This window comes from Carassius auratus, unplaced genomic scaffold (assembly GCF_003368295.1).
Source record: "Carassius auratus strain Wakin unplaced genomic scaffold, ASM336829v1 scaf_tig00215205, whole genome shotgun sequence".
Lineage (NCBI taxonomy): Eukaryota > Metazoa > Chordata > Actinopteri > Cypriniformes > Cyprinidae > Carassius > Carassius auratus.
The window spans coordinates 558,493-580,299 of NW_020527982.1; the positions used below are offsets into that span (position 1 = coordinate 558,493).

The 21,807-nt window shown below is 36.5% G+C and overlaps 1 protein-coding gene across 1 annotated transcript; it reads left to right on the plus strand.

Annotated features, from left to right (window-relative positions):
- The first annotated feature begins 4,475 nt into the window (after positions 1–4,475).
- On the plus strand, positions 4,476–16,086 carry LOC113093913 (sodium-coupled neutral amino acid transporter 3-like). Its single transcript, XM_026259496.1, has 17 exons — positions 4,476–5,381; positions 7,367–7,501; positions 8,341–8,425; positions 8,642–8,757; positions 11,546–11,619; positions 11,727–11,819; positions 11,968–12,049; positions 12,418–12,500; positions 12,714–12,772; positions 12,870–12,998; positions 13,094–13,173; positions 13,266–13,366; positions 13,508–13,623; positions 13,737–13,881; positions 13,974–14,077; positions 14,158–14,319; positions 14,482–16,086. The coding sequence occupies exons 2-16, from the start codon at positions 7,437–7,439 to the stop codon at positions 14,257–14,259; spliced, it is 1,434 nt and encodes a 477-aa protein (XP_026115281.1). The 5' UTR covers positions 4,476–5,381; positions 7,367–7,436; the 3' UTR covers positions 14,260–14,319; positions 14,482–16,086.
- Positions 16,087–21,807: the final 5,721 nt, after the last annotated feature.

The following is a 21,807-nucleotide window of genomic DNA, read 5'->3' on the forward strand; positions in this document are numbered from 1 at the left end:
GCTGCTATTGTACAGACTACTATGCACATATCTAGATCGGTTCATTTGACTAAAATAAACTTACATTTGAAGATTCCTTGTTTACAAGGTTTATGGTTGATGTGGGTTATGAATTGGAATATTCATCACTGAGCATATTCTCACTCGCATACTCAAATACTCAAACACAAATGAAAGATTCACAGGATTCACGTGTGATGTAGACAGGATGTGGGGTGAATTGAGGTTGAATTGAGGTGATGGAATAAGGTTGAGTATTTGATAATCCATTACATTTCCGATATGTAATGAATTCCTGTAGCAGTTTCATTTTTCACACATTCAGAGCTTCAAAAGCAACTTTACTGGTTTAAAATGTGTCATACCTTAGTTACACTTTAGCATAAAGGTGTTTAGCGCCAACAGAATGTGATGGTACTTTGTGACAGCATACCGTTTCAGTGAAAGAGTCTGTTCTCGTGAGATATCACAATGTGTATCTTGAGTTGGATCACTGATATTGCTCAACTGAATTTCTCGGAATTTGACATGTCTTTTTAGCCAAGTTACCAGAAAATAACAATAGATGATGTTTCCTTTAGACCATTAGACTTCATAACATCTAGTGCTTTGACTCCTGTGTAAATCTTTGTTTTACCCACAAGGCAATACAACTACAGATGGCTGTGAGTGAGAGCCACATGTGTGTGACTAACTAGACATATACGTTAGTTCCTGTCTTTGTGTGAGAACATCCTGTTTGATGACGATAACAACACAGCATTTTTAATATAGATCTTTTTATTATAGCTAAAAGTAAACACTTGTGACCAAATGGCCACATGTCTGCAAACACTGGTATAATCTCTTGAGAGAGAGAGAGAGAGAGAGAGAGTATGTGTGTGTGTGTGTGTGTGTGAGAGATTATATAAATGTATACTTTTGCTGTCCTTAAATGGATTTACAGTATATGTATCAGGATTATGCCTTTGTGCTACATGTGAAGATTCCTAGCGTTTATTACAGTATCTGTATTTGGTAATTCTGCATCATGCTTCTCTTTGAAACCACAATATACAGTACGTGACAACACAAAGCATTACTGTATTTTATATATACGTGATGTTTTCATGATAGATGTGACAATAATTGTGATAATTCTTTTTTTTTTTATTAATGCATTCTTGTATGCTATTATGTTTAAAAATAAAAAATCTGAAACAAAAACAAAATATTAAATTTGCATTAGCAACAGCAAATAAAACAAAGTCAACAATGCTTTGATAAATATAACTTCAATTCAGGCAAACCCATGCTTACATTTGGCCAGCCAAATATTTATCATCTGACATGGTTTATGATTTTCATGTCAAATATTTTATAGCAAATAGCCTATTATATAATAAAGATTAATGAGAGACAGATTTCTTCTTTTTTATTTTTTACTTTTTCAACAACTAGTGAGGTGCTTACAGAAATGTTTAAATAAACAAATAAATTAATTAATACATAATTGGTGGCTGTTTAATATAGGCCAGTAATATAGGGCCAGGATGTCCCTTGTTCCTTTCCTATTAACTGGGTATTTATAGAGAGAAAATGTGTCTATACTTTTTTTGTTGTTTTAGATAAATTGTCTCTCAATGGTCAACATAGAAGATAACGAATAGCTTAAAAGCAAACTGTATTATTAAAGATTAAAATGACTCAAGGAAAAACAATCACACTTTCTTTAGATAAGCATGACTTAATGAATCAGGAAATAATAGGAGAGAGTAGGATGAGTTGAGCCAGTGTGTTTACAGTGAGCACATGACAGTAATAGGTCCAACTTAAATATGTACACAAATTTCAGGATGTGGTGCATCCTTGGGAAAAACCACTTTGGATCTAAAATAGTCTGCTTTTAGAACATGGCTTTCCAAAAAAAAAAAAGTGTTCTCTTGGCTCAACTTACCCCCAGTGTGGGGTAAATTGAGCCTTGGGAGAGGGTAAGTTGAGCCACATGGAGTTAAACTGCACCACTAATTTTGTTGAACTGAACTGAACATTTTCACCTCATCCTATATCAAAGGGAGAGACATTCAATAAAAATGATTTCTTAAAATCTATGTGTGAGCCTTGTGATGGACTGACCGTTCATCCAGGGAGTTTCCCCTTCTGTGGGTCCAGCTTCCTGCGACCGTAATAAGGACAAAGAGGTATGAATAATAGAATGGATGGATGGATGACTACTTAAAAGTTTTATTCAAAGATACAGTTCACAACCTTGAAGTCATTTTTTACAATTATTTTCAGAACAAAATAAAGTTCAAACTAAAGAATGGAAAAAAAACTGCAATTGACCTTACAGAATTGGGTTAATAGTACTCAAAATCCCATTTATAAATGTTGTAGAGGAAAACTGTTTCATAAACTTCAATTGCCAATTTTCATAAACATGGCCTAATTAAAATTTTCAAAACAAAATCAAGTTTAAAACAAAGAACAAATTCAACATACAAAAATCACGTTTTTTTTTTTTTACCTAAATCTAATTATTAATTATTCCATGGGCTTCCCTCCACCACATGGTTGATATCACCTATTTTATTTTAAGTTGTCTAGAAACAAGGGGTTGGCTCAACTTCCCCATAGGCTCAAATCACCCCGCTCTCCCCTGCCTTCCAGAACAAGTGCATGCAGGTAACCTTAAAAAAGCCCTGATCTTCTAATCTCATTACTTACCACAACAGACACACGTGTCTGGATTACTATCCTTGTGGGGACTCTCAGCTGGTGTTATGGTTTTTTATACTGTAAAAACACAATATTCTACATTATATATTCTGAAATTGAAAAAGTGAAAGTAACCATACATCATGCTGTATTCTGCCCTGTGCACCAACATTGCACCTAAATTTACCCCTCACAGAAAACTTTCTGCATTTTTGCATTCTAAAAAAAAAGAAAACTCGTTCTGTATGATGTATAAGCTTGTTGTTTATATTATGTTATGATTTATAAGGAAACAATGCTGTAAATGATGAATAAAGGAAGTAAATTTTAAGGATTTAAGTTAATCTGTAAACTTTATTTAATTTATGAAGTAAAAAGTAAGATTGTAGTAAATGTAATGAAGTAAAAATGTCACGCCCCTGGACTCATTATGTAACATTTTCATTCCTCGTGTTCTCTGTGTGACCTAGACCTAGTGCTTCTCTCCCACATCACACCGTAACAGATGTCAGGACCTTGAAAAAGTAAAGTGTCTCCCTTTTGTCAGTTTTTGTTTTATTTTATGGATGATCCTGCCATCTTCCTCCTCCTGCTGGAGCAGAGGAGCCTTTTCCTCGAGGATCATATAAAACTATTCGTTGAAATCGCCAACCATACCCACTACCTGGACTATTGCCTCTGCACTTTCTACAAGATCAACCTGAATGACAAGTGCAGAGTGTGGTTGTCCGGAATATTGCCACCTTGGTGGAGTGGGTGCTGGTGTCTTGTGCATCGTCTCTGACTGTGGACATCACGGACGACACAAGCCCTACTCCGGACCCAGAGCCCCCCCACAGTCCGAGCTTACTGCTGATGGAGACATCTTTCCATCGTCTCCGCTGATCCCGTCCAGCCCTCTTTTGACCTTGATGTCCTCGTCCAGCCCTGAGGGGGCTTACGATCCTCCAGTGCCTGCTTTTAGAATGTGCCCTCCACTGCCTTCTCCTCGAAGATGCCTGCCCCATCACCTGCTCCAGCCTCCTCCAACGCTGTCATCTGTTAGCCCCTCTGCTTGCCCTCAGCCCACCATCTGTGCGCTTGATTGGCCAGGAGTCTGCCACTCTCCATCGGCTTCATGGCTGGAGGATCCCTTCTCTCCACTTCCAGGCTCCGCCTCGACCCTTCGACCCAGCGGATCCACCATGGCTCCTAGCTCCCTCTTCTCCACCATGGCCTGTCAGTCCACTAGCTATGCCGGGCTCCATCATCCCTCCGGCTCCACATTGGTCTGTCGTCGACCATCCGCCGCCCATGGACTCCACATTTCTGGCTCCACTTCGTCCCTCCATCTCTCAGGCTCTGTAAGGCTCCTCCTGCCCTCCAGCTCAAACTCAGTCCTCAGTCTCTCTGGCTCCTTCCGGATCCCCGCCTCAGTCGATGACACTATCTACTCTGCCTTGGCTCTCCAGATCCTCAGTGTCGCCCAGTCTCTAATCGGCTCTCCGTCTCCACCTGCTCCGCCACCATTGGTTGGCCCCTTGGAGTCGTTGGCCCTTCATCCACCATTGCTCTTCCGTCTGTCGGCTCCACCGTGGGCCAGCATCATGACTGTGGTCTGGATCCCTCCTACCTCCTTGGTCTCCTCACTGGCTTCTCCCTCAGTGGTCTCTGTCTGCTGACCCCCTCCTGGGGTCCATCCTCCACCAGAACCTCCACCCCCCCCACCCCCCCCACCCCCACACACACACACTGTTCCACGGTCAGAGGTCACACCTTCTGGAAGGGGGGAGTAATGACATGCTTCTGGACTCATTATGTTGCGTTTTCATTCGTCATGTTCTCCGTGTGACCTAATTTATGTCTCATGTTAATTGTGTCATTATGTTAAGGTGTGTCTTGTCAATAACCCTCTTTAACATTCCATGCATTTAGTTCAGTGTTTGGTTGACCGGTCTCATCGACATGTATGTGTGTTTCTGCCTTCACCTAATGGATTACCCCTGTGTGGATTATTGAAGCCTTTGTATCATCACCTGGCTCGTTTACTTGCTTCTCTCCCACATCACACTGTTAAAAAATGAATAAACTATAGCAGCGTTAAATAAACAAGCCAATTTGCTGGGTAAAATTAACCCAAGATGGGCATTGTTCTATATTTACCCAGCCCTTGGGTTAACCCAAATTGGGTTGTATTTAACCCAGTGTTTTTTAAAGTGTAGAGACCTCAAATAAGGCAATAGAAAAACATGTACAATTACCCAAAATCCTCTGGCTTTTACCACATACTTTATAACCCCTTGTTCAATATTATAGCCCACCCATATTAAACAATCCCCCTGACCATTCTTCAGAGCTCTAATGCCCGAATGTTTTTCTCTGCCATATAATGTTGATGTATAAATACATCATACATACATACAAATCTACAGATTTACATTTTTTAACATTAACAAGAGTGTTAAGATGGTGGACTTGTGCCAGGTTGTTCCTAAACACAGACACATGTTCACTCCTCCACACAGGAGTTAATCTCCTCCCTTACTCCGTCTCAGCACACAGGTGAGCTCTGAACGTCTGCTCACACAAGCTGGACAGCTTCACTAATGCAACACAGAAACAAACTAATGAGTGAAGACTCTCTGACCTCAGGACACCACATAGCTACACTTAGAGATAGAGACTTGCAATCTTATCCCACAGTGGTGAGTACTTTCTAAATGTCCGCTTTCTGTTGGAACAAAAGCGTGTTTGAATAAGGGTGTGTAGGGAGGCTCATGCTGTTTCAATACAGATAAAGTCTTGCATCAGACAGAAGTCCTGTAGCCAAGGCTTTTCTCACAGGCTTAACTTCCCTTGCTTTGCAGTCTTTGTTACAGTCTTTGTCTTTCATGCTTTATTTAAACACAAGTTGTTCATTTGGGTTCATTAAGTTGATGGTTTGTCGAGAGTAACTTTTGCATTAACCTCTTTTCCGTTGACATATTTTACATTATAACCAAAAAGCTACAGACATTCAGTGATGGAATACTGTTAAAATACACTTCACTTGAACTGTATATTTGAAACAAGCACATAATAGATTGTACAGAGTATGATGGTGGTCTGAAATATAGTGTTTTGAATGGAACATTAATTAATTTGTGGCTCTAAAGCTAAATAAAGTTCAGATATTTTATATTGACTGACTTATTTTGCTAGTAGATTGACCACTAAACACTGAAGTTCATTGCTTGTCGAGCTTTTGGCAAGACTTAAAGTAGTCAGAGAACCCAAATAAAGACCTGAATGAATACAGACATTTGTTTCCTAATAAGGCTATGGCCAGTCTCTTGAATGATTAAGACTTCAGTATTTCCTGACCTACAAGAACTGCACATTTTTTTACAATGGTTCCTTGTCATGCTGAGAGTGCAAGTTTAAGAAAAGTTGCATCAGTCATGCTATTTGTACAAAAAGAAGCCAATATGATAAACACATACAATTGTACATTTTATTCAGTGGGCACTTTAATGTACTACAAATGTTTTTTTTTTTTTTTTAATGTGTACTTGCAAACAAAATTAAAGAAATAAAAGGCCACTCAAGTGTATTTTATGACTGTTTCCTAAGCACACTTTTTAAGTCAAATTAAAAGTTTTACTGTAAATTGTAAATAATTGTTTTATTGATCTTTTGCAATGCTTTACAGAAATACCCTTATTTTGTTGTGTTGACTAACACACTAAAGCACATGGGAAGTGCTTGATTATAATTAGTTAATTAGTTAATATATTATAAATGTACTATACCAAAACGTAAAATACTGTCCCCTATCCAAGTGTAATATGAGAGACAGTCATAGGCCTGCAATTCATAGGTTGATTTTTACAGTTCTGCAACATGAAAACATTGCTCTGTTTGTTTAAGTCAAAGAGGCCTGTAGTATTGGAGAAAGTTGTTAGCATATGGCCATGCTAACCAGTAAAACTTTAACCTCCTGGTTGAGCATCCTGACCAAATAGCTTAAACAAAAGCAAGGATTTGGAGGCAGAGTTATAATTCACCTGACCAATGGCAATCGTGTATAGGAAACCTGTGTGAAAACAGTCAGCCGAATTTACAATAGCATGACACTTTTCTTAATTCTGCCATATCTTTATATTTATACACATTTGACCTTTAATAAAACACACAAGACCTAAATATACATTTAGTTTTTAGGTAATTATGCTAGTAGAGTTAATTTGCACCTCCCACATATTAAAATTATAGTGTATTTTTACTTTGTTTACAGTAATCATGCTTTAATCAATACTGCCCACAACTAACTAACCAACCTGAATATAATGATGGGAAATACACACACTCACAGCTGTTTTATATCAAGGATAATCTTTCCATAAGGTGTTTTTTAGCATGCAGTAATGCTTTGGGGAATGTCTTTACCATGACCTTTTCCCTTCCTTCTCCTCAACCTTGATATTTATGTGAAGGTTATGCTCCTGTTGCACATCAGTTAAAGAAATGAAGCAAGTGATTGTCACTGATCTCACTGCTCAAGCAGATTTGCGCATGTATCTGCAATTTATTTTTCAGATATTAGACATTTTCACACTGTACTTTTTTCATCAACGCATTAATGTTTTACCGTTATTTCAGTTGTCAAGTAAAATGATAATTTATCCCAGAACCTTTTTCTGTGTTTCAGATTGTGTTTACAGAGCTTGACCTCACAGACGGTGTTCTTTGGAGGATTCTTAAGTGTTGTACAGTCTAAAATGGAACTTCAGAAAATGTCAAACGGTCACCATGATCTCAGCCCTAGCAGAATTCCAGAGAACGGGTACGTTTCCACACCAACACAAGACGAATCTCAGAAAAAAAAAGTTATCAAATTTTACATGACATCATATCTTTTAGTTGGCGACCTTTTCCACTTTGAAGCAAAGCTTGGTTTGAAAGTATGTTAGATATTCAAGTTGTGAAAGGATCTTAAACTCAGGTGTTACTATCAGAGATCAATTTTCAATTCCATGTTGGTTTGGCCAATAATATTATCTCATGTGATTGTTACATATGATTGTTTTTTAGTATTATTCATTTACTATTATGTTTTTTTATTAATATTTTAAATTAGCTTTTAACTTCATATTTTCGGTTTCATTTTAATTTTAGTGTAATTTTATGTGCTGTTGTCATTTTTAATAAAATATTTAAATATATAGTTTCAATTTCTTTTTATTTATGTTTTAATTTTATTACAGTTAGTAATTTTAGTACTTAAACTTATACGTTTTTATCTAATATTTGATTTAATTTCAGCTTTATTAACAATTAAATTATTATTGTTGTTATTAGGCATATTCATGTTGTAAAAACACTTATATTTGTTGAAGCCGTTTAGTTTGCCCCTTGGTAGAAAACAACACAATTTGAGTTTGAGACCCCTGTTTCAAAGGCATTTATTAATACAACATACACAAACCTGTTGCATTAATGCAAATACAAATAAGTCTTATGTGCTAAGGATCCTCACTTGCTAAAGGGTCAAAAAGTGATTCAGCAGCTCAGTCATTTCCTGTATTTTCACAAAACAAAATGAAACAGAACTCAAAACAGGGCAATTCAAATGTCATTGTTACTTTACATAAAAAACTAAATTAATTTTTCTTCGTATTACAGATTTGATGCCCTTGAAAACTTGACAGATGGGGATAACTTCCTCCCCAACAAAAGCAATGGAATGACAGAGACCCAGTTTACAGATGTGAGTATCCAAATTTCAGAGTTGAGAGAGAGATGCTCCATATTACAGTTAAGTATAATGTGTAACGCTAGGAATAACTTCTAGCTAATCCATCCTACTAATTATTTGTGGAGTTAATACACAGAAAAAGTGAAACAACCATTTAAGCTAAAAGAGCCTATTCAGATAAACAGATAAACAATTCTTGACTAATAACCGATTTATCTGTTATTCCAGTTCGAGGGAAAGACTTCCTTCAGAATGTCTATTTTCAACCTCAGTAATGCCATTATGGGCAGTGGAATTCTGGGACTGGCTTACGCAATGGCCAACACCGGAATCATCCTTTTTGTGTAAGTCAAACTAAACTTCCAATCATTCATTCGCATTTGGGTTGATTTGTGCTATAATATATTCTAAAAATAAAGGTAATTGAAGATGTAATAATAAAAATTAGTTCTAGTGTTTCTTTAATGTCGTCATCAAGTAAGTACGGTGTGTAAATACTATTTGAGTCGAAGAGCCATCTAGTCTTTCTGGTATGTGTCCATAGTTACAAATGTCAACAAAACATTTCAGGTTCTAAGTGGAATGATGTCTTTTTTTTGGCATTTGGCTGTGTTATATTCATTAACTTCAGTTAGTATGCAGGGAATGCACGTGGTCTGTATGTGTGTCCGGGTTTGGCCTGACCGAGCTTTAAGGCCCATCCAGCCACACTCCAGTGTGCCTCTGTACACGTGCCAGTCACATCCAGCCTCACAAATTCTAAGTCAATACAAACGCAAATATTTGCATGCTTTTTCTTGGCTGAGGTATCATGTAACGTGAGCAAACCTAGTGCTAAAAATCCCTTCTTTCTATTTCTCTGCCTCCTTACCACGTACCATGTTCCTTACAAATCGAGTGCTAGGATGAATTATCAAGTTCTGACAGCAGACATATTATAAAACAACAACTAAATAGAACTACGCTCCTTGATAGAACAAATGCAGTTGCTAATCCTTGTGAATGACAGGGTTTTATTTTTGTAGGGAGCTTAAACGTACAGTAGCCGTGTGTCTATGATGTGACAACTGCACATGCACAGCTTACAGATCAGACCTGAGAGGGTTAATAATAGCCTGCTGTAATCTGTACTCAAATCAAAGCCTGTCTGTCTGTCTGTATATTTGTCTGTCTGTCTAGCTCAATCAGGCTGTTCAAGCAGCTTGTTGTACAAGAGAAGAGAAACAAAGAAAAACATTTGCTAGTATAGTTTCAACCTCAACAGCTAAAAAAAAACCAAGCACACAACAAAACTTCCTTACAATAAATGTAAATAGATACTAGGGGGAAGTGTTAAATCATAGAAAATGTAATTGATGGTTATTTTGTGTACTTTTACTACCTACAGAGACTTGTGGGTGTGTGTGTGTGTGTGTGTGTGTGTGTGTGTGTGTGTGTGTGTGTGTGTGTGTGTGTGTGTGTGTGTGTGTGTGTTTGCGTGTGCGTGTGTGTGTGTGTGTGTCTGTGTGTGTGTGTGTGTGTGTGTGTGTGTGTGTGTGTGTGTGTGTGTGTGACAGTGTTGTTGTTGTACTCCAAAGAAATACACTCTCAGTTTGTCTAATGCGTCATTAATGAGATTAGAGGTTAGATTTGTGTCTCCTCTGTCATCTCTACGTCAACTGGTGATAATATCCCTGATCAAAGTGCAGTTTGTGTCACCTAATCATGATTAAATTAGCACCTCTGAAAGACTAATGACTGGCTACCCTTACGAAAAATACATTTATTCAAGTGTGCTATTAGTATACTTATTTTAATCTTAAAATAGGAAAGTATGCTTTTAGTTTACTTTATGTCCTTCTCAGAAATGGGCTTCATGTACTTCTCAGAAACATACTTAAAATTGCATTTATGTATACTTGACTTATTCTTACAAAAAGTCTAAATATATTTGAGCTATATTTGAGTGTTTTCATTATTATACTGCAGTGGGCGCTAGTACACATCTTCTGCACAGAATTTCCATAAAAACACAAGTGAAGAAGAAAAAAGAAACACCAGATACTAACACATGGACTCTAACATGATCATCTGACACGAAACAGCATCAAAACTGTAACGTTATGGAATAAAATGTCACCCTATGAAGAGGTAATAATTACAGTCAAGCTTTGGGGGGTTAATCGACTCCTTCTATGTTTAGATTATCGTTCTGAATCCAATTCATAGTCTTTTTTTTCAGCTTTTGGTTCAAAATTTTATATCTTTATTTTTTATGTAATACATTACAATTTAAAAAAAAATTATGCATGAAGCTAAAATAAAATGTTCTTGTTTACAAGGAGATACCCTGTTCTTTCTTTGGATGTTTAGTTTGTTCAGATATTCATACAACAAAATATATACACATTAAAACCTAAATAGGGACATACGTAGTAGTTTACTTAAAGTATGATGTAAAGTTCACTTAAAGAAAACTATTACTGAACTAGTAATTTACTTAGACTATACTTCAAATTGTACAATATATTTAATAAGTAAACTATCAGTATACTTATAAGTTTACTTTTAGTATAATTGCAGTACAAACTACAAACATAGAGGTAAATTTGTAGTTTTCTACTGTTTTACATAAAGGATACTTAAAAGTATACTTTCATATACTAGAAAGTGGGCCAATATAGTCCCAAGGAGTACTGAAACAGGACACTTACAAGTATACTACTAAAACACTGATATATGTATACTTGCTACATAAAGTATACTTTAAAATATACTTGAACTTTACTTCAGTATACTTAGTAAAATAAACTTGAAGTATACTACTTTTTCGTAGGCTAAGGGTAATGAGTCTGAAAATCTGTAAAACTAAAAGAGCATGATTAAAATAATGTCATCCAAAAGTGTTAATTCTTTCAACATATACTCAACTTAACGTTGTTTCAAACATGACTTTCTTCTATGGAAAATAAAAAATATATTTTTGAAATTAATTAATTTTTAAAATTAAATTAATAAACGAAAAACAGTGGGATATAGTGTTGTTTTGTACCTCTTTGACTTTCTTTGGATGGTCAAAAACATTCCACATGGAAAGTTGCTTTTTGCTGTTGTGGTTTATCTAGTTTCATCATTTGTTTAAACTGTTTGCAGAATCCTGTTGATTCTCATCGCTATCCTCTCTGCCTACTCCATTCACCTGCTTCTGAAGACTGCAGGCGTGGTTGGTGAGAAACATGATCTCTTTCATCTCCTCAGACAATCCTGATAACATCACACACTGTGTTACAAATCCACTTTCTGAACTTTCTGTTATGTTTGCTTGTATGTTTAGGCATCCGTGCATATGAACAGCTCGGGTACCGTGCATTTGGTTCACCAGGGAAGATCTTAGCAGCATGCATTATAACACTGCACAACATCGGAGGTAAAATTCAACATTTTACTGTTACTCTCATAATGTCAAAAAGACATCACAGCTGATAAATCAAAGGCATGGATAACTACTTAAAGGAATATGAGCACTGAATACAGATGCACTGCAACACTCAATGTTTCTTCATTTGATCCAACAGCAATGTCCAGTTACTTGTTTATTGTGAAGATCGAGTTACCTTCAGTTATTCAGGGTCTTATGGCACTGCCAGATAACTCAACGTGAGTACCAGAACATAACACTGATGCGCTGAATCTAGTGGGGATTTTGAAAAAGATAAAAACAAATAATCATGAGGTAAAATGAATGAGAACTGTTGCACTATAGATTATGTACTATTTCAAGGTCACTAATCAAATAAGCTAATTTATGACATTAAGCATGTGAAATCCTTTATCAAAGTTAGTCGTTTGCTTCTCTTAAATACTAAATAGACTCTTAACCTCACTTGTATTTTATTTCATTTATAACTCTCTGTTTATGACTAAAACAAACTCTGAAGTGTCCATTCTGTCTGCTTTTCATAATCTTATCACTCCTTCTGACATGATAAGTTGTGTGAAATATTCACATGTGTTCTCTTATTCAGTTACTGGTTTGTTGATGGGAAGTGTCTCATCATTATCGTTAGTGTCGCCATCATTCTTCCTCTGGCGTTTATGAAACGACTTGGTAGGTTCAGCTTCCTGCCTTCTTTCCTTTCATCTCATTTTGTTCCATTTCTCATTTCATTATATTTCATAATAATCACAATCAAGCACTTACACATCTGCGCTAAAAATCTATGTTGAGTGTCTGAAACGACGCATTTAAAATCAATTTCACGTAATTGGTATGGCATGAACTTGTACATGCATTTATCATGGGTTTCTGCATTTATTTTAGGGTATCTGGGCTACACCAGTGGTTTCTCTCTCAGCTGCATGGTCTTCTTTCTCATATCTGTAAGTCCAATCTCCATTCACTTACATACAGTATATAAACAGCAAAGAAGTTTGTAGTTGTGACAAATAAAAGCATCTCTCCATTGTTCCTTACTAGGTTATCTACAAGAAGTTTGTCACAGAGTGTTCTTTAGATCACAGCTATAATGAGACTGCTGTCACTGAAAACATACACAACACTACCGACGACACATGTGAAGCCAAATTCATAACTGTCAACCCTGAGGTTAGAGAGATCAACTGCAAATCAGAACATTTGTCCTTTTTGCTTTAGTGCAGTCAATTAATCATTATATTTTATGGTTTTTTTATTCATCATAGACTGCTTTTACCATTCCCATTATGGCTTTCGCTTTTGTGTGCCACCCTGAAGTGTTGCCCATTTACACAGAACTCAAAAAGTAAGACAGGAACTGCATTTTTGTTCATTCACATTGGCTTTAAAAATCATATTTTTTTATGTATTGATTTTTTTTTTGTCTTCTCATTTCAGTCCTAAGAAGGAACGCATGCAAAAAATTGCTAATATCTCAATCTTGGCCATGTTTGTCATGTATCTGCTGACTGCCATCTTTGGCTACCTCACCTTCTACGGTAAGAGAAAGTTCACAAACAAACAGAAGTACCTGCACCTAGTTCTAGATCTATGGCGTTTACAAAGTACCATGGTAAATAATAATCAGGTTTGTTATATTTGTAAATATTTTAACATTCACTGTGTCTAAATACGTGTAGGGAATGTTAAGTCGGAGCTTCTGGAGATGTACAGTAAAAAAGACACCCTGATGCTGTGTGTTCGGCTGGCTGTGCTTATAGCAGTGACGCTGACCGTTCCAGTGGTCCTCTTCCCGGTACTTTCATTTTCCTGGTTTTCCTGGCTCATTATTGTTTGCATATCTGATATAATATATAATTCCTCTTATTCGTGCTGGCTGAGTGTTGACAGTGCCTTGTTCCTCTCTAGATTCGCCGTGCTGTCTTGCAGCTTCTTTTCCCCGATCAGCCTTTCCACTGGGTGCGTCACATCTCCATCGCTGTGTGCCTCCTCATCTTAGTCAACCTGCTCGTCATTTTCGTGCCCAACATTCGTGACATCTTCGGCTTCATCGGTAAGTCAGATATGTCACGTAGAGGATTTTAATGGTCACTTTAATCCAGTATCATTCAAATGCTGAATTGGACTGAATGATTTTTGTTTTAGGTGCCACATCTGCTCCCAGCCTCATTTTCATTCTTCCGGGAATATTCTACATTTGCATCGTCCCTAAAGAAAAGGAGCCGCTGAAATCTCGGCCAAAAATCCAGGTGAGAATCAGACTGAATGTCAGTTCACTTCTACAGATATATGGCTTTGTTTTTTTCTCACATTCTTTTATGTTTTCCAGGCGCTTGCATTTGTGATACTGGGTTTCATCTTCATGATTATGAGCTTTACGTTCATCATAATAGAGTGGGTGACCGGAAAGAAGGCGTCGGGTGGCCACTGAAAGAGCTACAACTGGACGGCAACAGTTAAAGACCAAAACACAAACTCCTGAACCTGAAACCTCTGTACCATGTTCAGTTTCATTTACTCTGATAGATATCGAATATATATATATATATATATATATATATATATATATATATATATATATATATATATATAAAATATTAGCATTTTATTTGTAGGTTTATTATACAATAATTGCATTTTTATTTAATACTCCCTTTTTATTTTAAAATATAGGCATTATAGTATTATCACACTTTATTATTCTGTTTATTATTTTATAAAATAGTAGTAATAATAAAGTGCAATAATATTATTGTCATTATTATTATATTTTATAGTTAGTTAATGGGTCACACAATACAGTATGAGGACCAAACCAAATCTCCAGGTGCTCTTTTGAGAACCAAGCTGAAAAACGTTTGTGCACCCCTGTTTATAAATGTATTTTTAATGAAAGACAATTTTTTTCTTGCAAAAGTATTGCAGTTATGACTGGCAGATGGAACTTCCAAATCTACACGAAACTGTGAAACTGAGATGAAAATTGCCAAAGTTGTAAACATGCAGTTTGAAGACTACCTCCTGCTACACCGAGCATTTTTACACTGACACTGTCCGCTTTTATAACTCAGTGCGTATTTTGGGGTCCAAAAGCCTTTCAATATTCTAGTTCAATACACATTTTTGTAATTCTAAAAACTATTAACATTTCAGTGAAATGTTAGATTCTGATGATCCTAGACAACTTATTTTACAACCCCATTGTATGTGAATTGTGAGATCATTCTTGATGAATATCATTCAGAAGTCCCAAAAAAAGAGTTTATAACATGTAAGTAGGAAGTGTACAGTTTTGTGCGTATGTTTAAGCACTATGCTTCAATGTCAGATGAAGAACCTGAAGTAAATGTATTGTATGTACTGGTACATTTTTGGTGGCAAAATCCAAGAAATGAAATGTACAGAACAAGAAGTTTTACAGTCCTTTAGTGATTAGTGCAGTTCTCGGCACGTTCATATGACAACATTTCTTTACTCTGTTTTTGAGAGGAGAAGGAACATAAATGTCTGAATACTAGTTATTTAGCAGTATTCAAGAAACACACAATACTGTTGAAGATTTTCCATGTTGTGTCATTTTGTTTGTTGTATAATTGGATTTTTATTTGAACATCTTGAAAATGAGCATAGTTTTAATAAGCTTGAAAATATGTGTGGTTTGCATGGTGATGTTGTGTTTCAGTGAAATTCCACTCCAGGAATAGGACGAACAATGATGATTTTATGCGAAAGGTCACTACAGCATAACACAGCATTGATGGGCTTGCAAGTTTATTGAAATGTTTCTGTGGTCATACTATAATATGTCCATCTGTAACACCTCATCAGTATCTGTTTAAAGGAACCAGGACTAATATTGTTTCCTTTTGGAGATAACAACTACTTTATCATAAATGTCAACATGTATGCTTATTTTGTATAGTCTTTTGTGTACATATTGTGTGTGAAACAGAAGATTTCCATTAATTGTTGTACATCTGTGTATATATTCTAAACTTTTGCACAGAATGGACCTTAATGCTGAGCAAAAAAATGAAACAATGCATAACAGATCATTAATAAGTGGGAAGCATATTAACAGATTTAAATTTAAATTGATTCACATTTCCCCAATTATAATTTCTTTTTTTTTTCAAAGTGCCTGACGTTTCAATTCAACAATTCAAGCATTCCACAGATTCATGTTCAGAAATACATCTATTTATTGCTTTCTCTCTCTAGGCTTGAATAATAAAGTTGAAAGACTGTTTAAAGACCACTGGTTTTATTATGGAAAACTTTTTTTTTAACTATTACAGAAAAAAAATCCAATAAATGTTATGAATTTGTCTGTCTGCAAGCTAGGTTCCTAGACAGCAGGGGGCACCCTAGATTTTCCAAAATATAGAACTGAACATAGAACTGTTAGACAAGAATATTAAAACATTTTGAACTTGTTAAACAAGCACTTCAATACATGTGTCTTATAAAAACATTTATCAAATAACATAAAACTCATATCCGTTATATGTTCTTATGTACTCCAACATGCTCTTACAAACAGAAATATGCTTATAAAAAACTTGAAAATATGTTCAAAACAAAACCCATCACTCACACATATAGTTCATGCACTCAATTTTTCTTCTCCAAAAATGATATTTCTTTGGTCACTTCCCACTTCCTGTTGAACAAGTCTTCATTCACAAATGTAAGCTTCTCATGTGTCCACCTTTAGTGCATAAAACAAACCCAAGTCATATTAATATTACAAATATCTAAGTGCAAAAGATACACTTTACAAGCTGTTAAACAACCATATACTTACACCGCCCACTCTGATGAAAGCAACGCTGATATAAATATGTTAATATGTGCTGTGCACTTTCCTCTTAGTAACTAAATAAACAGTAGTGGAGACAACAGCAACATGGGTATATTTTTACAAGCTCTGCAAACTCCTGTGAAGTCACGTCAGATGTATTTACATGACACTTTATTCAATGTTGCTTAAAAGCAAGCAGCAGTACTAAACATGAAAAACACAACCGAGGTGCCCTTGAGCAAGGCACCGAACCCCCAACTGCTCCCCGGGCGCCGCAGCATAAATGGCTGCCCATTGCTCTGGGTGTGAGTTCACAGTGTGTGTGTGTTCACTGCTGTGTGTTTGCACTTTGGATGGGTTAAATGCAGAGCATACATTCTGAGAATGGGTCACCATACTTGGCTAGTGACTGTCACGTCACTTCTTGAACATTGCTAGTGCAAAGCATACAGTCTGTGTGAGAATATGAGAATATAGCAGCCAGAGTTGAGTGTGTTAATGTAACACGTGTGAAACAACACATGTGTGTGTATGGCATCTATTTTTTTATTTAATTTTTTTGTGTCAAGTGTAATGTCCATGGGTGTGAGTAAGAAGCCCTTATGTGTCATGGGTACCGTTGAGAAGGACAGTTGTGGATGGAAAGAAACCAGAGCTAAATTCTGCCAGAGGGGAGTGCTTCAAAAAGAGAAGTGTCAGCCACTGTCTTAACCGCCCACTTCAGGGTCCTGGAAGTGTACAGGTCCTGAAGAGATGGAAGGTTGCATCCAATTACCTTCTCAGCAGACGACACGTTGCAGTCGGCCTTTGTCCTCGGCAGTGGCAGCAGCATACCAGATGGTGATGGAGGTGGTGAGAATAGACTCAATGATGGAAGTGCAGAAGTGAACCATCATTGTCTTTGGCAGGTACAAATTCTTCAGCTGCCTCAAGCAGTACATCCTCTGCTGTGCCTTTTTAATTAGAGAGTTGATGTTGAACTCCCACTTGAGGGTGATGATAGTTTCTACAGAGGAGTCACACAGGATAATGGGGGCATGATTCTTCCTGAAGTCAATCACCTGATTGCACCAGGTCACCAGATGGTCAATCTATATGCTATATAGACAACAATCATGGACTTATTATTTTTGAGGGGGCATGAGTCAAAAACTCCCATTACAAAAACAGAAGCTTTTTACACTGTTAAAGGCATATCTTACTTACATCTGCAATTTGTTGTTTCTGATGAGAGCGTTAATTCGCCTTTGATCTGAATTCAGTCAGCAACGCATGCAGTGAGCAAAACTCTGGTGTTTCAATGATGACTCATCTGAACGCCTCTGATTTGTCATTGCATTCATAAGCTCAACAGAATCATGTGTGATTGGTTATAATGTGCATCATTGTAAAAACGTGGCTGTCTCCAGCAGTGCTAGCCAAAGCCCGAATGCAGATTTGAATTTAGCAGCTAGTGTTGTGCTGCACATCTCACCCATGTGATTGTATCAAATAAAAAATAAATTAAAAAAATCAGCAATTTGGAAGCTGCATTCCAAATCCTCTTGGCCTGAAAATCTGAAAGCATCCATTAAGTTCACAATGCTCCCGGTAAAATATTTATTTAATATTATATTTAAAAGTATAAACATTTACAACCACTGTTCATTTTAACAGAAATGCAAGCATAGGCTGCTGCGTGCATGATTTGGCACGGAATGCGAGCAAAGAGCGTTTTCTTATCTCTGAAAAACTGACACCTCTGTTCATCTCAATCTAAAAATAACTCTGTTATAACACAATAAATAAATGCACAATGTGTGTTATAATTAGAGTATGCATGATCACGCAAATTTCATCAATGCACAGGAACTTGAAAATTGACCGGATTCTAACTGGCAGAAACCGTGAGTGTCTCAGCATAAAATTTGCAAGTAGAGTAAAGCACGGCAGCACCACCTGCCTCTCAGGGTTGTAATTGTCACAGACGAATATTTAAACATGCACGGGCTACATTAAATGAATTTGTTGTAATAGTCAAGGTGGACCCTGTCTGGCCCGCACGCTTTGTAATTGACATGTGCGATAGATGTAACGAACGCAGAGAAGAGTTCCACGTGAAAGAAGACGGGGCTTGAGCACATGCCTCCTATGATGTAATAGTCACAGACCAGAGGTAGTGTGTGTTTTGCAGCTGGATCTAACTTTTTCAGAAAGTTCACTTTGGCAAGCCATTTCGAACTCACAAAACAAACTTAGTTTTTCCCGGATTTTGTTTGAAATAACATCACATCACTTAGTTCTTCAATTTGGCTTGAAGTACATGGGGGCCTTTAAGAGTGTCTTAAGAGTTGCTGTGTTCGAAATACCATACTATCATACTACTCTTACTATTTCTGCACTATCCAGTATGTATGCTGTGCATAATGCCTAATTTTTTTTTTGTATGCATGAAATACCCGGATGACTTACTATATTTACCAGTATCTGCTGGCTAATTCAAGTACACGGAAATCAGTACAGAAGCTGTGTTTGAAATGGCATACTGTAACAAAGTCAATGATCAGGGAGAAGGAAGAGAACAGGGTTGGATTGACTGCTGCTGGTGATTTTTATTCACATTCATTAAACAAAACATCATGCTATCAGCGCTCATTGTAGCACAGTTGCATAAGAAAGTTCACAGGGCTCTCCAGAGCAGACACAGTCTCCACACACAAATCAGCTGTCTTTCTCTCTCTACCTCCCAGCTCACTCCTGACTCTTTATATGTTCTCTTCACGTCGATTACTGGCACAAGACACAGGTGTTTGTCATTTGCATTTGACCCACTCTCTCTCCCGCTGCAGACCTCGCTAAATCATGCCCCACTCACCACACATACTAATGTACAACTCTTACTATATTTCAGTATGCTTTGTGTATACTGTGAATAGTAAGTGAATGTTGTGTATGTATGGAATTACCTACTACATTTGCTGAAATTTGATGTATGCATCTGAAGACACTGGCATGGGATACTGTAATGTTTCATCTTCAAGCACGCGAGTGAACTGGAGGTGGGGGAAAGTATTATAAAACACTTTTATACATATATATACGTTACTGTAAACTACTGTAAATCCCTCTGTGTATCTAAAAACAATATCGTAAGTAGGACATAAATTGTATTTTAATCTCTTACAGCACATTTCCAATCAAGTCACATGACGTCACCTTTATCTCTATAGTGATTTAAACAGTACATATTATTTCAAAGATATTGAATAATAAAAAATATTGCAGTAATATTATATATAAATAACATAATATATAAATAAAAATAATATTTCAATTATGCAAGCAGAATACAATTTTGCTGTGAAGCAGCTCGACAGAGAAATGGAGTGAAAGGACAAATAGACCAAATTGTTGCCATAGACTATTTACATTAACTGTCAATTACTGCCTGGCTGCGATAAACACTGCAAAAGATGTCTATTTATCTGTAGAATCAGTAGCGCAGCGAGTTAAAGACATGTGATGATTGATTTTGACACGAGCGACCCGAGTGTGAGTCCGCCTTTTACCAAACTTGTTCTTCCCCTTTCCCATCACATATCAGATCAGAAAGACATTTATTTTCAATAAAAAAAGTAGCCTAAATATTTGAAAATTGGAAATAAAATGTCTCACTTATAATACAGTTGTTATTAGGTGGTTAGCAGTGTGGGTGTAGAGTTGTTTTTGTCCCAATAAAGTGGCATTCATTTAATAATATTTTTATGTAAGATCATTTAAACTCGCTAGGTTATTGCATACTGTTTTACTACAGTACTGAAACATAAATATCTATCACCCAACCACTCTTTACGCAATTATTATTAGTTCTGTTAATAAAGTTTATTAATTATGAAATGAGTTCAATTGGGCAATATAACATGGTTTACTAGTATACATCCTTAATTAACTAGCTTTTGTAAAAAAGAATGGTTAGCATGGTAGGAACTGATATTTGGAATTGTCCAGCTCCCGTGCTGTGTTGCTAAATCTGCTGTTTTCCCACAGAACTGGGACACATTAACACTGCTGCCGTTGGTTGTTTTTAATGTCCGCGGGTTGAAGCGTCCACAATAACGTGATTTTCAGCCTCTGGAATGCAAATTTTACCAGGGGAACCCCACCAAATCATGTATTTTACACCCGGAAATTGGTTTGTACTGGGGGACCCTGCTCCAAATGCAATTGGGCTAGTCTAAGTTAGCTACTAGTCAAAATAGCATGGAAATGCGTGTTGTTGGCGAGTTTTTAAATAGTGATAAGAGTCCCATAGCAATTGTGAGGTGATTGTTAAAGATTCAACTGCAATATACAAAATTCTTAAGCTTTTCACAAGATATTACTCGTTAACAATCCTGACAACATAGATTTGTAAAAAAAATACCTGTGCCAAACATGCTAGCACACCAACCTATGGTAGGCTATTTAATTAACAAGCTAACTACTGGCTGCGAAACAACGGGGACAACATGTTAATAAAGGTTAAATGAAAATCAAATGTTTTTCCATGCTAATGTAATTTTTCATACAGATCTGTATTAGCTGTGACAAGAGTTTTTAGACATTTAGCACTGACTGGATAAACAAATCCAACTGCCTAAAGTACAGAAGACAACTACATCTGTTAAGAGAACCAAAAACAAAACAAACAAATCTCAGTGAGATGTTTTGCCTTGATTTTTTTTTTTTTTTCAACTATTGCCTCAACTTATTATTTTTAACAGTTAAAAACTAGAAGCTTCAGTGTGGTTGTGTGAAGTGCTTTTTGGTGAAAGTTTGTGAAAGGCCAAAACTCCCTTAACATGACATGGCCATGATATATTTCATTTTCCTTTCACCACCCCTTTATTTATTTATTTATTTATTTAAACACTATTAGTAATTCCTGAGTCCATTTGATTAGTTTGATTTCTGCTCTTCATCATATGTGACACACAGACAGATATTAAAGTCACCAAACATGGGCCGACTAACAGAATCTTGAAACACATGATACAGTGCAGAAAGGCTGTTCTGATGATCTGACTCCAGTGACAGGGTGGCTTTAAGGGGACTTCCGCTCTCATCTGAAAGCAACATGAGTATACAGTGTCACATTGACAACAAGGCGAGAGAATGAAAATAGAAAAAAACATGTGGCTGTCCATTTCCTGTGAA

Excerpts from the sequence above, each read along its gene's own strand:
- LOC113093913 (XM_026259496.1), top strand. The coding sequence starts at position 7,437 with ATGGAACTTCAGAAAATGTCAAACGGTCACCATGATCTCAGCCCTAGC. Across the intron at positions 11,620-11,726 it reads GAAGACTGCAGGCGTGGTTG|GCATCCGTGCATATGAACAG; the intron begins GTGAGAAACATG and ends TTGTATGTTTAG. Across the intron at positions 12,050-12,417 it reads GCACTGCCAGATAACTCAAC|TTACTGGTTTGTTGATGGGA; the intron begins GTGAGTACCAGA and ends TCTCTTATTCAG.